The sequence below is a fragment of the Emys orbicularis genome, chromosome 20 (assembly GCF_028017835.1).
Source record: "Emys orbicularis isolate rEmyOrb1 chromosome 20, rEmyOrb1.hap1, whole genome shotgun sequence".
In the NCBI taxonomy this organism is placed as follows: Eukaryota; Metazoa; Chordata; order Testudines; family Emydidae; genus Emys; species Emys orbicularis.
This window is the reverse complement of record NC_088702.1, coordinates 18,639,788-18,656,743: the sequence shown is the minus strand read 5'-3', so window position 1 is coordinate 18,656,743 and position 16,956 is coordinate 18,639,788. Positions and strand designations below refer to the sequence as shown.

The following is a 16,956-nucleotide window of genomic DNA, read 5'->3' as shown; positions in this document are numbered from 1 at the left end:
AGCCAGAGACTCCAAATCCTTTTACCTGTAAAGGGTTAAGAAGCTCGGGTAACCTGGCTGACACCTGACCCCAAGGACCAATAAGGGGACAAGATACTTTCAAATCTTGGGGGGGGGGAAAGGTTTTTGTGTGTGTCCTTTGTTTAAGGGGTGGTTCGCTCTTGGGACTGAGAGGGACCAGACATCAATCCAGGTTCTCCCCATCTTTCTAAACAAGTCTCTCTTATTTCAAAATTGTAAGTAAAAGCCAGGCAAGGCGTCTTAGATTTACTTTGTTTTCTCAACTTGTAAATGTACCTTTTACCAGAGTGCTTATCTTGTTTGTTATACTTTGAACCTAAGACAGAGGGGATTCCTCTGAGCTCTTTAAGTTTGATTACCCTGTAAAGTTATTTTCCATACTGATTTTGCAGAGATGATTTTTACCTTTTTCTTTAATTAAAAGCCTTCTTTTTAAGAACCTGATTGATTTCTCCTTGTTTTAAGATCCAAAGGGGGTTTGGATCTGTATTCACCAGGAGTTGGTGAAAGGAAGGAGGGGGGAAGGGTCAATTTCTCCTTGTTTAAAATCCAAGGAGTTTGGATCTGTATTCACCAGGGAATTGGTGAAAGGTTTCTCAAGGCTTCCCAGGGAGGGAATTCTTAAGATGGTGGCAGCGGACCAGAGCTAAGCTGGTAGATAAGCTTAGAAGTTTTCATGCAGGCCCCTACATTTGTACCCTAAAGTTCAAAGTAGGGATACAGCCTTGACACCTGCTCTGAGAGGGGAGTGGGGGCTAGAGTGGAAGGGGCTGGGAGCCAGGACTCCTGGGTTCTCTCCCTGGCTCTGCTACTATTTTACTGTGTGTGAATGTGGCTGCTTTTCTGCGAGGCCCCACTGCCATCTTGAGGCCATTGTGAGAACAGCAGTGACTGCTCTGTTCCCATGTTTCCTTGGGTTGGGTTGAGGCTGCATTTCTCCCCCCTGGGCCAGGGATCTCCCTGCCCTGTTGGAGTCACAGCTGAGAGCCTGTGGGCCAACCGGGGATGGGCAAAACCTACCCGGGCCTGAGGTTAGATCTCCCGAGTGTCAGGGAGAGATCCCAGGAGTCCTGGCTCCCAACCCCTGCCGCTCTAACCACTAGACCCCACTACCCTCCCAGGGACAGAACTGGCTCCCAAGCCCCCCCCCCCAGCTCTAACCACTAGACCCCACTACCCTCCCAGTGCCAGGGAGAGAACCCAGGAGTCCTGGCTCCCAACCCCTGCCGCTCTAACCACTAGACCCCACTACCCTCCCAGGGACAGAACCGGCTCCTAAGCCCCCCTCCCCGCTCTAACCACTAGACCCCACTACCCTCCCAGTGCCAGGGAGAGAACCCAGGAGTCCTGGCTCCCAACCCCCACTCCCCCCGCTCTAACCACTAGACCCCACTTCTTTCCCCTTGTTGGGAAGTGATTCCCCAACCTCAGAGACTCCCCCCATACTTCTGCATTGGGAGAACTGTCCCCTGAGATCCACCCTGAAAGTTTCTTTCTGGTTAATTTCATCCTTACTTCTGTAGGGGAAGGGAAGGGTCTGATTGCAGAGGGTGGGGTGTGGGAGGGGAAGCCAGGACCCCTGGGTTCTATCCCCAGCATGGCCCTTAGGGGGCATCGCAGCAGTTGCTGCTTGCAATGAATGACCTCTAGTTTTGGTGCCCATTTGCCCTGGTCTCTCCCCGACTGTTTGTTTGAAGGCCCCGGCGCCTCCTGCTGGGAGGAATGAATCTGCTCTGTTTGGGTGCACGCCGCCCCCTGCTGGATGGGATGTGAGATGGGAAAACACCAACCACACCTCATCTACGCCCCTTTTCTCTCCCCCCAGTTGACACAACCTCGCCGCCCCCTGAGAAGATGAAGGTTGCTGGGGCTCTCCTCACCTTGGGGATCCTATTTGGAGGTACAGAGGGGACCCCAAGGGAGCAATCCACAGCCCCATTTCCTGTCTTTTATAGCCCTGTCTCCAGAGGGTGGGTTTGAACCTGGGGCTCGCGGGAGCTAACAACCAGAGCTATCTGATTGGTTTTCCAGCCCTGCCAATCAGCTCACCATCGGCGGTTCAAATTTTCCTGGCACGTGAGCTGAGTTTGTTGGACCTTGTCTAGCTCTATTGTACCCCTGGACTGAGGGCTGGGTGGTCCCGGGAGAACAGGCTATCCACTCCCTGATGGGGGTGTGTGTGTCCTCCAAGGCTGCGGGAGGGGACGCCAGTGCCAGCGGCTGGCCCGGGATGGGACGCTGCCCCGCTGAGAGCCAGCGGTGGGATCCGTGAGGGGGAGAGCGGTCCGTGGCAGGAGAGGTTGGCGGCAAAGGAGACGGGCGTGCGGGTTCCTGTCCCCATCGCCCAGCACCTGTCACTCTCGTCTGCCCGCCAGGCACCCTGGGTGGGCCGTGGAGTGCGTGGATGCCGCAGACCATTATGGCCTTCGAGGGCACGTGCGTGGCCATCCCGTGCCATTTCGACTATCCGGATGAGCTGCGCCCCTCGGTCGTGCACGGCATCTGGTACTTCAACAGCCCCTACCCCCGGAACTACCCGCCCGTGGTGTACAAGTCGCGCACCAGCATCGTTCACGAGAGCTTCCAGGGCCGCACCCACCTGCTGGGCGACCTCCAGGCCCGCAACTGCACCCTGCAGCTCAGCCGGCTCAGCCCCGAGCTGGCGGGAAAGTACTTCTTCCGCGGGGACCTGGGCGGCTACAACCAGTACACGTACTCGGAGCACAGCAACCTGGAGATCGTCGGTGAGTGGGGGGCGCTGAGGCCAGGCCCCTGGGATGGCTGAATCGGGGAATGGGACACGGGGCCTTTCCCCTCTAGGGGGCGCCGGCTGCCATCCAGATTCAGGGCACGGGACTGGCTGGCTCGGGCGGGGGGGAAATGGGGCCCTTGCCCCTCTAGGGGCTCAAAATTAACAGTGATGAGAGAGTCCCCCCCCCGAGTGAATCATGCACCCTGTGCCATGGAGCTCAGCACCCCCTACTGCTGCATCAGGGTGCATTTGGGTCTCTTCTCGCCTCTGGAAGGGGAGTTGGGTCTAATGGTTAGAGCCAGGGAGGCGGGGACTGGGAGCAGGACTCCTGGGTTCTATCCCTGGCTCCAGGAGGAGAGTAGGGTCTAGTGGTTAAAGTGGTGGGGTGGAGGGAGTGGGAGCCAGGTCTCCTGGGTTCTATCCTTGGCTCTGGGAGGGGAGTGGGGTCTAGTGGTTAGAGGAGAGGGAGGCTGGGAGCCAGGACTCCTGGGTTCTCTCTATGGCTCTGGGAGGGGAGTGGGGTCTAGTGGTTAAAGCAGTGGGGTGGGGGGACTGGGAGCCAGGACTCCTGGGTTCTACCCCCGACTCCAGGAGGGGAGTGGGGTCCAGTGGGTTGGAGCCCGCATCCCTGGCTTCACCCAGCCTCTTCCCTCGCCAGACAAACCCACCATCGTGCCCCCGGCTGCGGTGGTGGTGGGGACGGAGGCGGAGCTGCGGTGCGTGGTGCCGGATAACTGCCCCACCATGAAGCCGGTGGTGAGCTGGTTGAACCACGAGGCGCTGGAGGGACAGGCTGTCTTCGGCCAGCTGGAGGAGGAGAGCGGCACCTGGAGCCAGGTGTCCCTGCTCAAGTTCCAGCCCTCGCGGGAGAACGACGGGCACGAGCTGGGCTGCCAGGTCACCTACACCAACACCACCTTCCTTTTCGAGGCCTTCGCCACCCTGGACGTCAAGTGTGAGTCGCCAGCACTGCCCCCCTCAGCCTGCTGGGTTCTGGCCCTGGCACCGGGAGGGGAGTGGGGGCTAGTGGTTAGAGCAAGAGGAGCCCTGTGGGTTAACCCTGCTGGCACCCAGTGGCAGGGAGTCCCGTGGGTTAACCCCACTAATACCCAGTAGTGTGGCCTAAACCCCCAAACACCCAGTGGCAGGGAGTCCCGCAAGTTAATCCCGCTGACCTCCAGTGGCCGGGAGTCCCGCAAATTAATCCCGCTGACCTCCAGTGGCCGGGAGTCCCGCAAGTTAATCCCGCTGACCTCCAGTGGCCAGGAGTCCCGCAGGCTAAGGCTCAGCTCTGCCTCCCCCACCTCAGACGTGCCCCGGATCCTGCAGGTGAACTCGTCCCTGGAGATCACGGAGGGCTCGCACGTGGTGCTGCTGTGCGTGGCGGACAGCAACCCCATGGCCTTGCTGGCGTGGTTCAAGGAGGAGGCCGTGCTGCGGGAGGAGCCGTCCACCAACCTGACGCTGGAGCTGGACAATGTCACCCACGTGCACGACGGGATCTACGTCTGTGTGGCCGAGAATGTGTACGGGCGGGTGAACCGCTCCCTGGCCCTCACTGTCATGTGTGAGTGCCTGGGCGGGAGGGGAGAGGGGTCTAGTGGTCAGAGCGGAGGGGAGGGGCTGGGAGCCCGGACTCCTGGGTTCTAGCCCGGCTCTGGGAGGGGATTGAGATCTAGTGGTTAGAGTGGGGGGGTCGGGGCTGCTCCTGGATTCTATTTCCTAGCGGTGGGAGAAGAGTGGGCCCTAGTGGTTAGAGCGGGGGTGGAGGGTGGGAGCCAGGACTCCTGGGTTCCATCCTAGCTCTGGGAGGGGAATGGGGCCTGTGGTTCGAGTAGGGTGGGGCTGGGAGCCAGGACTCCTGGGTTGTATCCCGGCTGTGGGAGGGGAGTGGGGCAAGTCTGGGAGCCAGGACTCCTGGGTTGTATCCCGGCTGTGGGAGGGGAGTGGGGCAAGGCTGGGAGCCAGGACTCCTGGGTTCTATCCTGGCTCTGGGAGGGGAGTGGTGCCTAGTGGTTATAGTTCTGGCTCCGTGGGTCAGTGAACCGCTGCCCAACCCCTGCAGACGCCCCGCGGAAGCCGTCGGTGAACTCCTCGGTGGTGGCGGTGGAGGGGGAGCCGGTGACTATCCTGTGCACCACCGAGAGCAACCCCGAGCCCATCATCACCATCTTCAAGGAGAAGCAGATCGTGGCCACGGTGGTCTACGAGAGCGAGCTGCTGCTGGAGATCCCCGCCGTGACCCACGAGGACGACGGGGAGTACTGGTGTGTGGCGGAGAACCAGTACGGCCAGCGCGGCTCCGCCTTCAACCTCACCGTGGAGTGTGAGTCACCCATGCCGGGTGGGAGAGGGTGTCAGGGCTTTTCCCCCACTTCCCTCCCCCACAGAGGTGGCTGCACCTCAGCACCAGATGAGCTGTCCCTGGGCAGCGTTATGTGTGGCTGTTCCCCAGCTGCCCCGCCCCAGAGCTGGCTGCATTTCAGCACCTGCCTAGCTGTTTCCGTGCAATGTTATGTACTGCTGTTCCCCAGATGTCCCGCCCCAGACGAGGCTGCATCTCAGGTAGCTCTGGTGCAGGCTATCCCCGTGCAGTGTTGTGTGGCTGTTCCTGAGCTTCCCCGTCCCATAGCTGGCTGCATCTCGGCGCTGGGCGAGCTGTCCCCGTTTGGCGTTGCTGTGCGGCTGTTCCCAGTTGCCCCACCCCAGACGAGGCTGCATCTCAGGCAGCTCTGGCACAGGCCATCCTTGTGCAGTGTTATGTGTGGCTTTTCCCCAGCTGCCCCACCCCAGAGCTGGCTGCATCTCCGCGATGCTGATGCTGCGTCTCTCCCCGCAGTCGCTCCCATAATCCTCATGGAGTCGAAGTGCACGGCGGCTCGGGACACGGTGCAGTGCGTCTGTGCCGTGCTGGCCAATCCGGAGCCCGTGATCTCCTTCGAGCTGCCCACCCGGAACGTGACGGTCAACGAGACTGACCAGGAGTTCGTCTATTCCCAGAAGACAGGCTACACGGTCACCAGCATCCTGACGCTGCGCGGGGAGCCAGACTCGCAGCTCTTCATTGTCTGCTCCGCCCGCAACCTGTATGGCACCAAGAACCAGCAGCTCCAGTTCCACCACTCCAGTGAGTGTCTGCCCCGCTCCGTACAGCGCCCCCTGCTGGGAGCAGCCAGGGCTGGGGTAGCCAGGAGCTCCCCCCATGGCCAGTGCTCCTGCCCCGCTCCGTACAGCACCCCCTGCAGGGAGTGTCTGGGGCTGGGGTAATTGGGAGCTCCCCCACAGCCAGCACCCCTTCCCCCACACCCCACAGCGCCCCCTGCTGGGAGAGGCCGGGGCTGGGTTAACCGGGAGCTCTCCCCATAGCGCCCCCTATTGGGAGAGGCCAGGGGTGGGGTAATTGGAGCTCCCCCACAGCCAGCACCCCTCCCCCCCGCTCCCCACAGCGCCCCCTGCTGGGAGAGGCCGGGACTATGGTAATTGGGAGCTCCCCCACAGCCAGCATCCTCCCCCCCACTCCCCACAGCGCCCCCCTGCTGGGAGAGGCCAGGACTAACCCCAGCCCGCATGCTGCTTTCAGACAATCTGATGTGGGCGAAGGTGGGGCCGGTGGGCGCCGTGGTGGCCTTTGCGATTCTCATCGCCGCCGTGTGTTACGTGAGTCAGACGCGGAAAAAGTAAGTGCGGAGCCCCCCGGGGCTCAGCTGTACTAACGAACGGGGCGTCCCGGGAGTGGGGTGACGCCGGGGCCCGAATCCAGGCCGGATCGCAGACCGTCCTCTTGCCAGGACGAGGCAGAACCCCCGGCCTAACTGCCATCACCAGGCGGATCTTCCGATCCAGTCGGGTTTTCAAACGAGGGGCGCTCTTACCGGGGCGGCCGGCAAATGGCCACCCACCGAAATAAGTGTCATTCGCCACAATCGTTTTAAACACGTTTTCGTCGTTTATTTTAGACAGGGCGATTTTGGCAGGGGAAGGACGCCATTTTTTGTACGCTAAATAAAGGCAGAATAACAATTAACACACGTGACGGTTCTTCCTTAAATTACGTCGTTAATGCAGATGCAGTTATGCGATGCAGATTGTTAATTGAGGGATGAGATATGTAATGTCATAAGGGGGGGTTGAGGTCACCCAGCAACAGGGATTTGCCCCCCCCCACCACCACTGTGGGGGTCACCCAGTGACAGAGAATCCCCCCCCTACATTGTGGGGGTCGTCAGTGACAGAGGTGTCTGTGCTGTCTCTCTCTCCCCAGGAAAAACGTGAATGAAAACTCCAGTTTTGTGCAGCTGGAGCACCCGCCCGTGGCATACAGTGGCGAGTACCGGCCCCCGGGGGCTCTGGACAAATCCGAGGTGGGATGATGGGACTGGCATGGCGGGGAGAACAGGGAGGTGCAGAGAGTGCTGTGTGCGTGGGTAGGAAGGGGTGCATGAGGGGGGGATGGAGGGAGGGAGGGGTGTGTATGGGGTGGATGGAGGGAGGGAGGGGTGTGTATGGGGGTGGATGGATGGATGGATGGATGGATGGAGGGGTGTGTATGAGGTGGATGGAGGGATGGGTGTGTATAGTGGTGGATAAGTGGAGGACTGTGTATAGGAGTGGATGGATGGATGGAGGGGTGTGGAGAGGTGTGGATGGGGATCAATGGGTGGATGGATGAAGGGAGGGAGGGAATGGGTATGGGGTGGATAAGTGGAGAGGTGTGGATGGGGATGGATGGATGGAGGGAGGGGTGTGTATAGGGGTGGATGGATGGAGGGAGGGGATGTGGATAAGTGGAGTGGGGTGGATGGGGATGGGTAGTTTAGATAAAGTTGAGTCCTCTATGTTGCCAGTCACTATTTAGTGTCCATAACCGGAGAGGAAATCTAGCCCAGACTGGCTGGCTCAGGGGGGCGGGGAATGGGACGTGGGGGCCTTTTCTCTCTTGGGGAACTAGATAAGTTCATGGAGGATAGGTCCATCAATGGCTGTTAGTCAGGCTGGGCAGGGATGGTGTCCTTAGCCTCTGTTTGCCAGAAGCTGGGAATGGGCGACAGGGGATGGATCACTTGATGATTCCCTGTTCTGTTCATTCCCTCTGGGGCACCTGGCATTGGCCACTGTCGGCAGACAGAACACTGGGCTAGATGGACCTTTGGTCTGACCCAGTCTGGCCGTTCTTATGTTCCTATGATCCCGCCCCAGGCTGGTGCATGGGGGTGGGGGAAGGGATTCTTCCATCCCTTTGCATCCCAGACCCAGTCCGTAAAGCTGCGGCTTCGGAGGTGCTCCCCAGAGGCATCCTCCATATGGGGCGGCAGCAAGGGGTCGTCCCCCCAGGTACACAGTGACAGCTCTTCCTTCTCCGCTAGTCTAAGGAGATCTGCTCCCTGGAGAGCCACTGACCCCCGGGTAAGTCTGGATTCCCCAGTCTGTGTCACCCCCCACCAGTGTGCGTCACACCTTGGCTCGGACACGGGGACCCCCTCTGCACCCCACAGTCATGCAGCGGATTGGCTGGGCAGGGAATGGGACACAGGGCCTTTCCCCTAGGGGGCGCTGGTTCTGATCTGGCCCGAGAGCTGGGGACTGTTGGGCTCATGGTGGTGGGGAATAGGGCATGGGGCCTTTCCCCTCTAGGGGGCGCCAGTTCTGGTTTCTATCCTGTTGCTTGGGTAGCTCTCACAGGTCAGCTGTGGGGCAGGGCATGGGGGTCTTCCTGGAATACCGGCAGCCCCTTGTCCTGGCAGCAAGGTCCCTTGCAGTGTTGTGGTGTTTTCCCTTCCCCCTCTGCTCGTTCCGTGGTTTAGTCTCTTTGTGGCGTAAAATCTTAACAGACCCCCCCATGGGACAGTCCTCGCACCCCTGGCACTCCCTGCCCAACAGAGCTCTGGTTAGGAATGCATCCTTTGGAAAGGATCCTGCAGCCATTAGTTCCCCAGGTTAACGCCAATAAGGTCCCGCTGGGTAATCCCAGTAAGATCAAGTGGCAGTGAATTTCCTAGGTAAACTACGGTATTATTGGATAAGCTAACCCCAATGGTATCCTCCTGAAGCAAATCCAGTAGGTTGAGCCCCTAGTATCAAGTGGCAGGGAGTCCCAATGCTTAACCCCACTAAAACCCAGTGGCAGGGTGTCCTGTGAGTTAATCCTATAATATCCAGTGGCAGAGAGCCCCATGTGTTAATTCCATAATATCCAGGGGGAGGGAGTCCTGTGAGTTAACCATATAATACCTAGTAGGAAGGACTCCTGTGGGTTACTATCCAGTGTCAGGGAGTCCCACAGGTACCGCTATCATATCCAGGCTCAGGGAGTCCCACAGGTACCCCTATCATATCCAGGCTCAGGAAGTCTCACAGGTAAGCCTATAATTTTCACCAGCAGGGAATCCCACAGGTTTATCCTATAATATACATTGCCAAGGAATCCCACAGGTTAACCCTGTAATATCCAGTGGCAGGGAGTCCCGCAGGCTAGCCATATACTCTCCAGTGTCAGGGAGTCCCACGGGTGAACACGCCAATCGTACCCAGGTTGACGCTGCTCTGCTTCCCCCGCAGTACGAGCGGCGCCTGGCCTCCGACAAACGCCTCCTGAACAAGCCCGAGGGCTCCCTGGACCTGAACGTGGACTACGCCAACATCGACTTCACCAAACTGCCCACCAAGGACAGCTACACCCTGACGGAGGAGCTGGCGGAGTACGCAGAGATCCGCGTCAAGTGAGCGCCCCCTGCCCCCCACAGTGACCCGCCCTCTGCCACGGAAACCACGCTCGCTGGAATCAGGACCTGTCTGTGCCCCCAAATCACCAGGCACGCCCCCGCCACGGAAACCCCGCCTACCGGGATCAACCCCATGCAGAGTGCAGGTCCTGCCCCGCCCACTAATGGCAGGACACGCCCCCTGCCATGGAAGCCCCACCCACTGCAATCAGGACCTCCGACTGAATGCAGCTGGGAGAGGGGCTGTCTCTTGCTGTGTGTCTGGGCAACTTCTGGGGCAACAGGGCCCTGATCTCAGCTAGGGCAGGGACTGTCTCTTGCTGTGTGTCTGGGCAGCGCCTCATATCCTGATGCCCCTTCTTTGACAGCCCTATGGCTGGTTATGTGGGTCTGGCCCTGCACTGGGACCCAGGAGACCTGCGGTTTAAATCCCACCTATGCTACAGATTTTGTGCTACCTTGAGGTATGTCCTAACCTCTCTGTGTGCCTCAGTTTCCCCACAATCTCTTAATTTCTCCTGTGCACAATGTGGCTCATAATTCCCTCCCACCCCAGGCTTTTGTGTGGCTAAATTTGGCACCGATTGGGAGGCTCAACCAAAGCCCTGTTGAATCATTAATTACCCCGTTGAGCTATCTCTATAGGACCCATGCAAGTACCTGCCTAGATAGCCCTGGCGGACCCTGTATAAAACGGGCCCGGATCCTCCCTAAACCCATTCAGGCCTTGTACTAATTCCCCCAATCTGTCTTTCCACGTGCCGAAGGAACAACATCGTTTTTCTGCTGCGTAAAGACTTGTCTATGGTATGCAGCTGCTTAGACCAGCACAGCCATCCCCAGCCAGGAAGGGGAATACACTGTACTGGGATAAAGCCCTGTCCTACTGGGATAACGGCTCCCACAGCTGTGCTGGTATAGGCAGATCAGCCCTGTCCTACTGGTATAACTAGACCAGTAGAAAATCACACGTCTAATTGACATCCTTCTTCCGAGGGGAAATCTCTGGGTGGCTCAGATGTATATCAGGAGCCCAAAAACCCCCACAGCTGTAATCTTTGTTTCCCACTGGGATAAACAGGTGCTCACGTTCTGGGTCCGACCCCCTGGAATTCTGTGATCCATCAGCACCAGCTGTCCTGGGGGAAATTTATAACAAATCGTCATTTATTTTTGGTGTCATTTTTGTACAGATATTTGCCTGATGATAGAAAACGAAATAAATAAAAAGCCCAGACTAACAAGGTCAAAACTCTCTAACCAGCACTTAATTCTGCCCAGAAACCTCCCCCTAACCTTGTTAACCCTTCCAGGCACCCGGATCTAGGCTCTATTTATTGATTAGCTGGATGTGACGTGATGAGATGTAAAATAAAACACGGCGCTTGAGGCTCTGGTATAATAATAATAAGGCCACTTCACAGAGCTCTGGCAGGTAAAGGAACCACGTGAATGACGTCGACATGAGGGCTGGGTGGAAAGGATCCAGGGACCTCGCGAGGCAGCCAGCCGCCCGCACTGCCACAGAACCAAGTAACCCCAGACCATCCCCGTCAGGCATTTCTCGAACCTGGTCTTAAAACCCTCCACTGACGGGGATCCCACAACCTGCCTGGAAGCAGAGTCCAGAGCTGAACGCCCCGGAGCGTTAGGAAGTTTCTCCTAACACCTGACCTCAATCTCCCCTGCCCAGAACATGTTTAAAGACTGTTCTCAGGTCCGCCCTCAGCCTCCTCTTCTCTAGACTAAACAGGCCCAATTATTTTAATCTTTCGTCAATGGTCAAGTTTTCTAAACCGCTGATCTGTTCTGCTGCTCTCCCCAGGAGTGGTGGAAGCTGTCTAATAGTGGGGGGGCCACCAGCGTCTGAACCATGGCCCCGCCCCTCCTCCTGAGGCCCCACCCCTTCTCTCCTTCTCCCTGCCCCCACCCCACCTCTTCCCCCGAGGCCATGTTCTCTCCCCACCTCTTCCCCTCAAGACCCGCCTCTCGCTCGCTCCTCTCTCCCCTCCCCCCAACCAGGCGCTGACCCTTATGTCCTGTAGAAAGTGCTGGGGCCATAGCCCTGCGGCCCCCCGGTTCCGGCACTCCTGGCTCTGCCCTGGACTCTCCATTTGGGCCACCCCTTTCTGAACGGGCAGCGTCCCAACCCAGACACGGTTCTCCAACTTCGGCCTCCCCAGAGCAGGCCAAGTCCCGCCCGTGTCGTACGTCCGACACTCCTGTTTCCACAGCCCAGAACGACGTCACCTCGCAAATAAAAAAGCTGAAAAAGACCCAAACAAGACATTTTTTCACCGCATATTTTAATTTTGCAGGAAACGTTGCCATTTTGTTCCAATTCGGAGCCTTCTTTGGTTTGAAAACACAGAATCCCACCCCACCCCCCCAAAAACCAAAATTTAAATTCAACCAGCTTTCATTTCCATCTCCCGATATTTGGCTTTGTGTTCCCAGAGCTTTGTAAAAGAGCCACAGCCTAACCCAGAACGCCGCCTCCATCGATTGACACTAAGTCGTGTGGACAATTCCCGTTCTTGGCTTCTATGTAAATAGGGAAGAATGTAAAAAATAATTGAAGCCAGGATTAGCGCAGTAACTTTTTAGTAGCATGTGTGCGCGTGTGTACGTGTGTTACAGGACACAATTGTGCCACTGGCTTAGCCAGCCCTGCTCCCAGGTAGAACTAGGCTAGCGAACATATCAGGAGAGCGGGATTAATTCCAAGACTATGTCGGTTTCGTTGTGTATCGTTGTTCCGTGAGGTGCCAACCGTTTAATGACTTTAACCCAGCAGACTTTGTATTCCCAAGGAAATAAAATGTATTTTACAAATCCACATGGTGTCTAGTGTTGTGTTCCCTTTCGGGGGGTCTTCCCAATGCCACAGCATGGCGCTGGGGGCGCTGTGCTGCAGGGGGCGGGGTGAGGGCGCTGTCCCCTAGCAGTCAGGGCTGGCCCCGATGCCCCAGAGCAGCACTGGGGGCGCTGTGCTGCTGGAAACAGGTGGCTGCGCTCTCCCCTGGCAGGGCTGGCCCCGATGCCTCAGGACAGCAATAGGGGGCGCTGTGCTGCAGGGGGCGGGGTGGGGGCTCTCCCATGGCAGTAAGGGCTGGTCCCGATGCCCCAATGTGAATCAAACAGAGCAAGGGGTTGAATCTGGGTCGCCCACAGCGCCAGGGAGGGGGATGCCTTGGTCCGGGTCTATCAGCACCTCTCTGGGGAGGGGATTTCGGGGAGCAGAGGCTGTTTAACCCATCCCACAAAGGCAAAGCGAGCGCCGCTGGCTGGGGGATGAAGCCAAACAAATCCAGACTGGAAATAAGGGGCAGGTTCTCCCCGAGGAGAGGACTTGACCCTTGCAACAACTACCCCAGGGAGGGGGCAGATTCTCCAAACCTTTGAGTCCTTCCATGGCGATCGGGTGTCTCACTAAAAGCCCTGCTCTAGCTCGACCCCCAGATCTGGGCTGGAAATCTGCAAAGGCGGCAGACTTAAGGACACACATGCAAAGGGACGGAGTTAATGACGCTGTAGCTTGACTCTCCCCCACTCCAGATCTGGGCTGGGTGCAGGGACCTCTGGGGGAGGTTCTCTGGCCTGGGCTAGGCATGAGGGCAAACTGCCTGTGCAGAACAGTCCCTTGAGATGTGTGGATTGATTAACCAAACGCTTTAGCCCTGCAAAACGCATGGCCCGGAGAGTACACGCTGCCCAATATTACCCACCCCAGGGCTCTCTTAGCATTGCAATCCCTCACTCGCCTTCAGGATCCACTGCTCAGCATTTTAACCCTGAGCCTGGAGGAGATACTTTGGCCCCGATCCTGCCATCGGACCCCTGTTACCGCCCAGTGGCTGGACCTAATACAGGATCCAGGCCTCAGTCTAATATCACGGGTCAGCGTGGGCTTAATCCTTGCAGAACGGAGATGCTTGTGGGCCCCTTTCCAATTTCAGCAGGGCAGTTGGGTCAGGCTTCAGTAGCCTCTTTGCACCGGTGGGAATGACCGTGCCAGGGACGTATGGTCAGGGTGGGGCTGCCCCATCACAGCTGGGCAAATAACAGATTTTCTGGTGTGCCAGCAACGCCGAAAAATCGGAAACAAAATTCCTGTCAAGTTTGACCAATTTTCAATGGTTTTGATTTAAAAACAACACATGAAAGGAATTTTTGAAACAAAAAAAAATCGTTTTGGACTGAACCAATTCGAGGCTTTGGCGGTTTTATCTTCTACTGAAACAATTTGGCAAAACCCACCTGAAATCACGTGATGTTTTGGTGGCACCGAACCTGTGTTTCCTGATCAAAAAAAGTTTCATGTGAACACGTTCACTTGTTTCTACTCCCCACCTTCTGCTCCTGGAGCCAGGTCATTTCTGGGCCCTGCCTTCTCGAACACCAATGCAGAGCGACACATATGTGGCTATTTGGATATATAGGTGCGGCCTCTACAGATTTGATAGATATACAGTGCGCTCCAGTTATAAGAATCACTGTTATAAGAATCAATCGCGTATCAAAACCAGTGAGCAAAACCACTGGGACAAAATCATACCTATACTCCACTTGCAAGAAGCGACCGCTTATAAGAATCCAATAATCCGGAGCAGATGTGATTGTTATAAAAGGAGTGCACAGTATATATGGAGATCGCTGTATAGAGAGTGAGAGATTTTTACTGTTTTATAATTTCAACTAGGGCTGTCAAGTGATTAAAAAAATTCATCGCACTATTAATAATAGAATACCATTTATTTAAATATTTTTTGGATGTTTTCTACATTTTCAAATACATTGATTTCAGTTACAACACAGAATACAAAGTGTACAGTGCTCACTTTATATTTATATTTGATTACAAGTATTTGCACTGTAAAAAAACAAAAATAGTATTTTTCAATTCACCTAATACAAGTACAGTAGTGCAATCTCTTTATCATGAGAGTTGAATTTACAAATGTAGAATTATGTATATAAAAAACCGCATTCAAAAATAAAACAATATAAAACTTTAGAGCCTACAAGTCCACTCAGTCCTACTTCTTGTTCAGCCAATCACTCAGACAAACAGGTTTGTTTACATTTGCAGGAGATAATGCTGCCCGCTTCTTGTTTACAATGTCACCTGAAAGTGAGAACAGGCGTTCGCATGGCACTGTTGTAGCCGGCACTGCAAGATATTTACGTGCCTGATGCGCTAAAGGCTCATATGTCCCTTCATGCTTCAACCACCATTCCAGGGGACATGCGTCCATGCTGATGACGGGTTCTGCTCGATAACAATCCAAAGCAGTACGGACCGACGCATGTTCATTTTCATTATCTGAGTCAGATGCCACCAGCAGAAGGTTGATTTTCTTTTTTGGTGGTTCGGTTCTGTAGTTTCTGCATTGGAGTGTTGCTCTTTTAAGACTTCTGACAACATGTTCCACACCTTGTCCCTCTCAGATTTTGGAAGGCACTTCAGATTCTTAAACCTTGGGTCGAGTGCTGTAGCTATCTTTAGAAATCTCACATTGATAACTTCTTTGTGTTTTGTCAAATCGGCAGTGAAAGTGTTCTTAAAATGAACAACATGTGCTGGGTCATCATCCGAGACTGCTATAACATGAAATATACGGCAGAATGCAGGTAAAACAGAGCAGGGGAGATACAATTGTCTCCCATGGAGTTCAGTCACAAATTTAATTAACACATTATTTTTTTAACGAGAGTCATCAGCATGGAAGCATGTCCTCTGGAATGGTGGCTGAAGCATGAAGGAGCATACAAAAGTTTAGCATATCTGGCACGTAAATACTTTGCAATGCCGGCTACAAAAGTGCCATGCAAATGCCTGTTTTCACTTTCTGGTGACATTGTAAAGAAGATGCGGGCAGCATTATCTCCTGCAAATGTAAACAAACTTGTTTGTCTGAGCGACTGGCAGAACAAGAAGTAGGACTGAGTGGACTTGTAGGCTGTAAAGTTTGACATTATTTTGTTTTTGAGTGCAGTTATGTAACCAAAAAAAAAAAAAATCTACATTTGTAAGTTGCACTTTCACGACAAAGAGATTGCACTTCAGTAGTTGTATGAGGTGAACTGAAAAATACTATTTCTTTTGTTTATCATTCTTACAGTGGAAATATTTGTAATAAAAAATAATGTACACTTTGATTTCAATTACAACACAGAATATAACATATATGAAAATGTAGAAAAACATCCAAAATATTTAATAAATTTCAATAGGCATTCTATTGTTTAACAGTGCGATTAAAACTGCGCTTAATCGTGATTAATATTTTTAAGCATAATTATTTTGAGTTAATCGTGTGAGTGAACTGCGATTAATCAACAGCCCTAAGTTCAACAGACAATATCGATATTTATTCTTCATCATGTTTCAGATTTTGATTGATTTTAAATTTTCACAATTGTGCAAAATTATGGCCTTTAAACTAATTTTATCAATTTAAATTGTCCTAATTGCAGGAAATTGTGGAGGGGATGTGTGTGTCAGCCAATATTTATTTCATGACTTCATGTGTTGAGGTTGAAAGAGTGAACACTTTACAACTCTTAAAACACGAATTGTCAACATCCCTGGTCAAAATTGCCAACTCAATATCCTTAAATCAAACACTAAGTTCTCAAGCCACAGTTTTCTTACCTGGCCCATCTGCTGATGTCAATTATTACCAAGGGAAATATGTTTTGGCGGTTGGTGTGAATATGTTGAAATTGACGTTTACCACTAAAAACCAAATCCTCCAAGCCTGTGGACGTACTAAGCGAACGTACTAAGCGAACGCCTGTTCAGTAAGAGGTTTGGTAACGGGGCCTAGAATCTGCCACAAAGAAATCGGTGCATTCACTTAGAATAAGGGTGGTTATTGGTTATTGGTTATAAGGCTGGTCTCTCACTGATTCTTAGTACGGCATAAATACATGTAGGCTCGGAAGATTTCAATTATTTTAATCACTCAATGGCAGTAAACCTCGATTTCACCGTATCCCACCTTGTCTCTCTCACAGCCCAGGGCCAAGCGGCTATAACAAGACAGTCGACACTTTGTGTTTTAGTTCTAAAGCTTTATAGCGTGAGTCCAGCAGAGCCGCGCTGTGTCTGCGTCGCGCTGAAGCCTGGAATGTCTATTGAGTCAATGGGAAGTGACAGAAACAGCCCTTCCGCGGGAGTGAAGCCCCAGGGGAGTTAGGCACTGAAATGCCTTCCAGGAGCTGGGCCTTAGAGCCTCCCTCCACCCTCTGATCCCTGAGCCGCCCCCTTGAATGCTCCATTTATGGGGCCACTGCTAAGAATCCAGATCTTAGCAAACCTCTGAATTTGGAGCCTAATTCCCAGAGTCTCAGCTCAGCAGGGGACAGGGAGATCACCCAGCCTGGCCTTGTGTGTCGCCCAGGCCGTGGGGCTGCCCTGAATTTGGGGGAAAGCGCCAGGTGAGCTGCAGCTGGATG

At 54.3% G+C, this 16,956-nt stretch overlaps 1 protein-coding gene across 2 annotated transcripts; it reads left to right on the top strand.

Moving 5' to 3' along the window:
- The first annotated feature begins 1,875 nt into the window (after positions 1-1,875).
- MAG (myelin associated glycoprotein) lies at positions 1,876-9,493 on the top strand. Of its 2 annotated transcripts, XM_065420298.1 has the most exons (9): positions 1,876-1,921; positions 2,397-2,765; positions 3,432-3,728; positions 4,083-4,340; positions 4,839-5,099; positions 5,613-5,900; positions 6,354-6,450; positions 7,035-7,134; positions 9,329-9,493. In XM_065420298.1, exons 1-9 carry the CDS (start codon positions 1,876-1,878, stop codon positions 9,491-9,493), a joined length of 1,881 nt encoding a protein of 626 aa, XP_065276370.1. The 2 variants fall into 2 exon arrangements, with proteins under 2 accessions (XP_065276370.1, XP_065276371.1); XM_065420299.1 differs by lacking the exons at positions 1,876-1,921; positions 9,329-9,493 and adding an exon at positions 8,137-8,169 and having other exon boundaries at positions 2,411-2,765.
- The last annotated feature ends 7,463 nt before the right edge of the window (positions 9,494-16,956 follow it).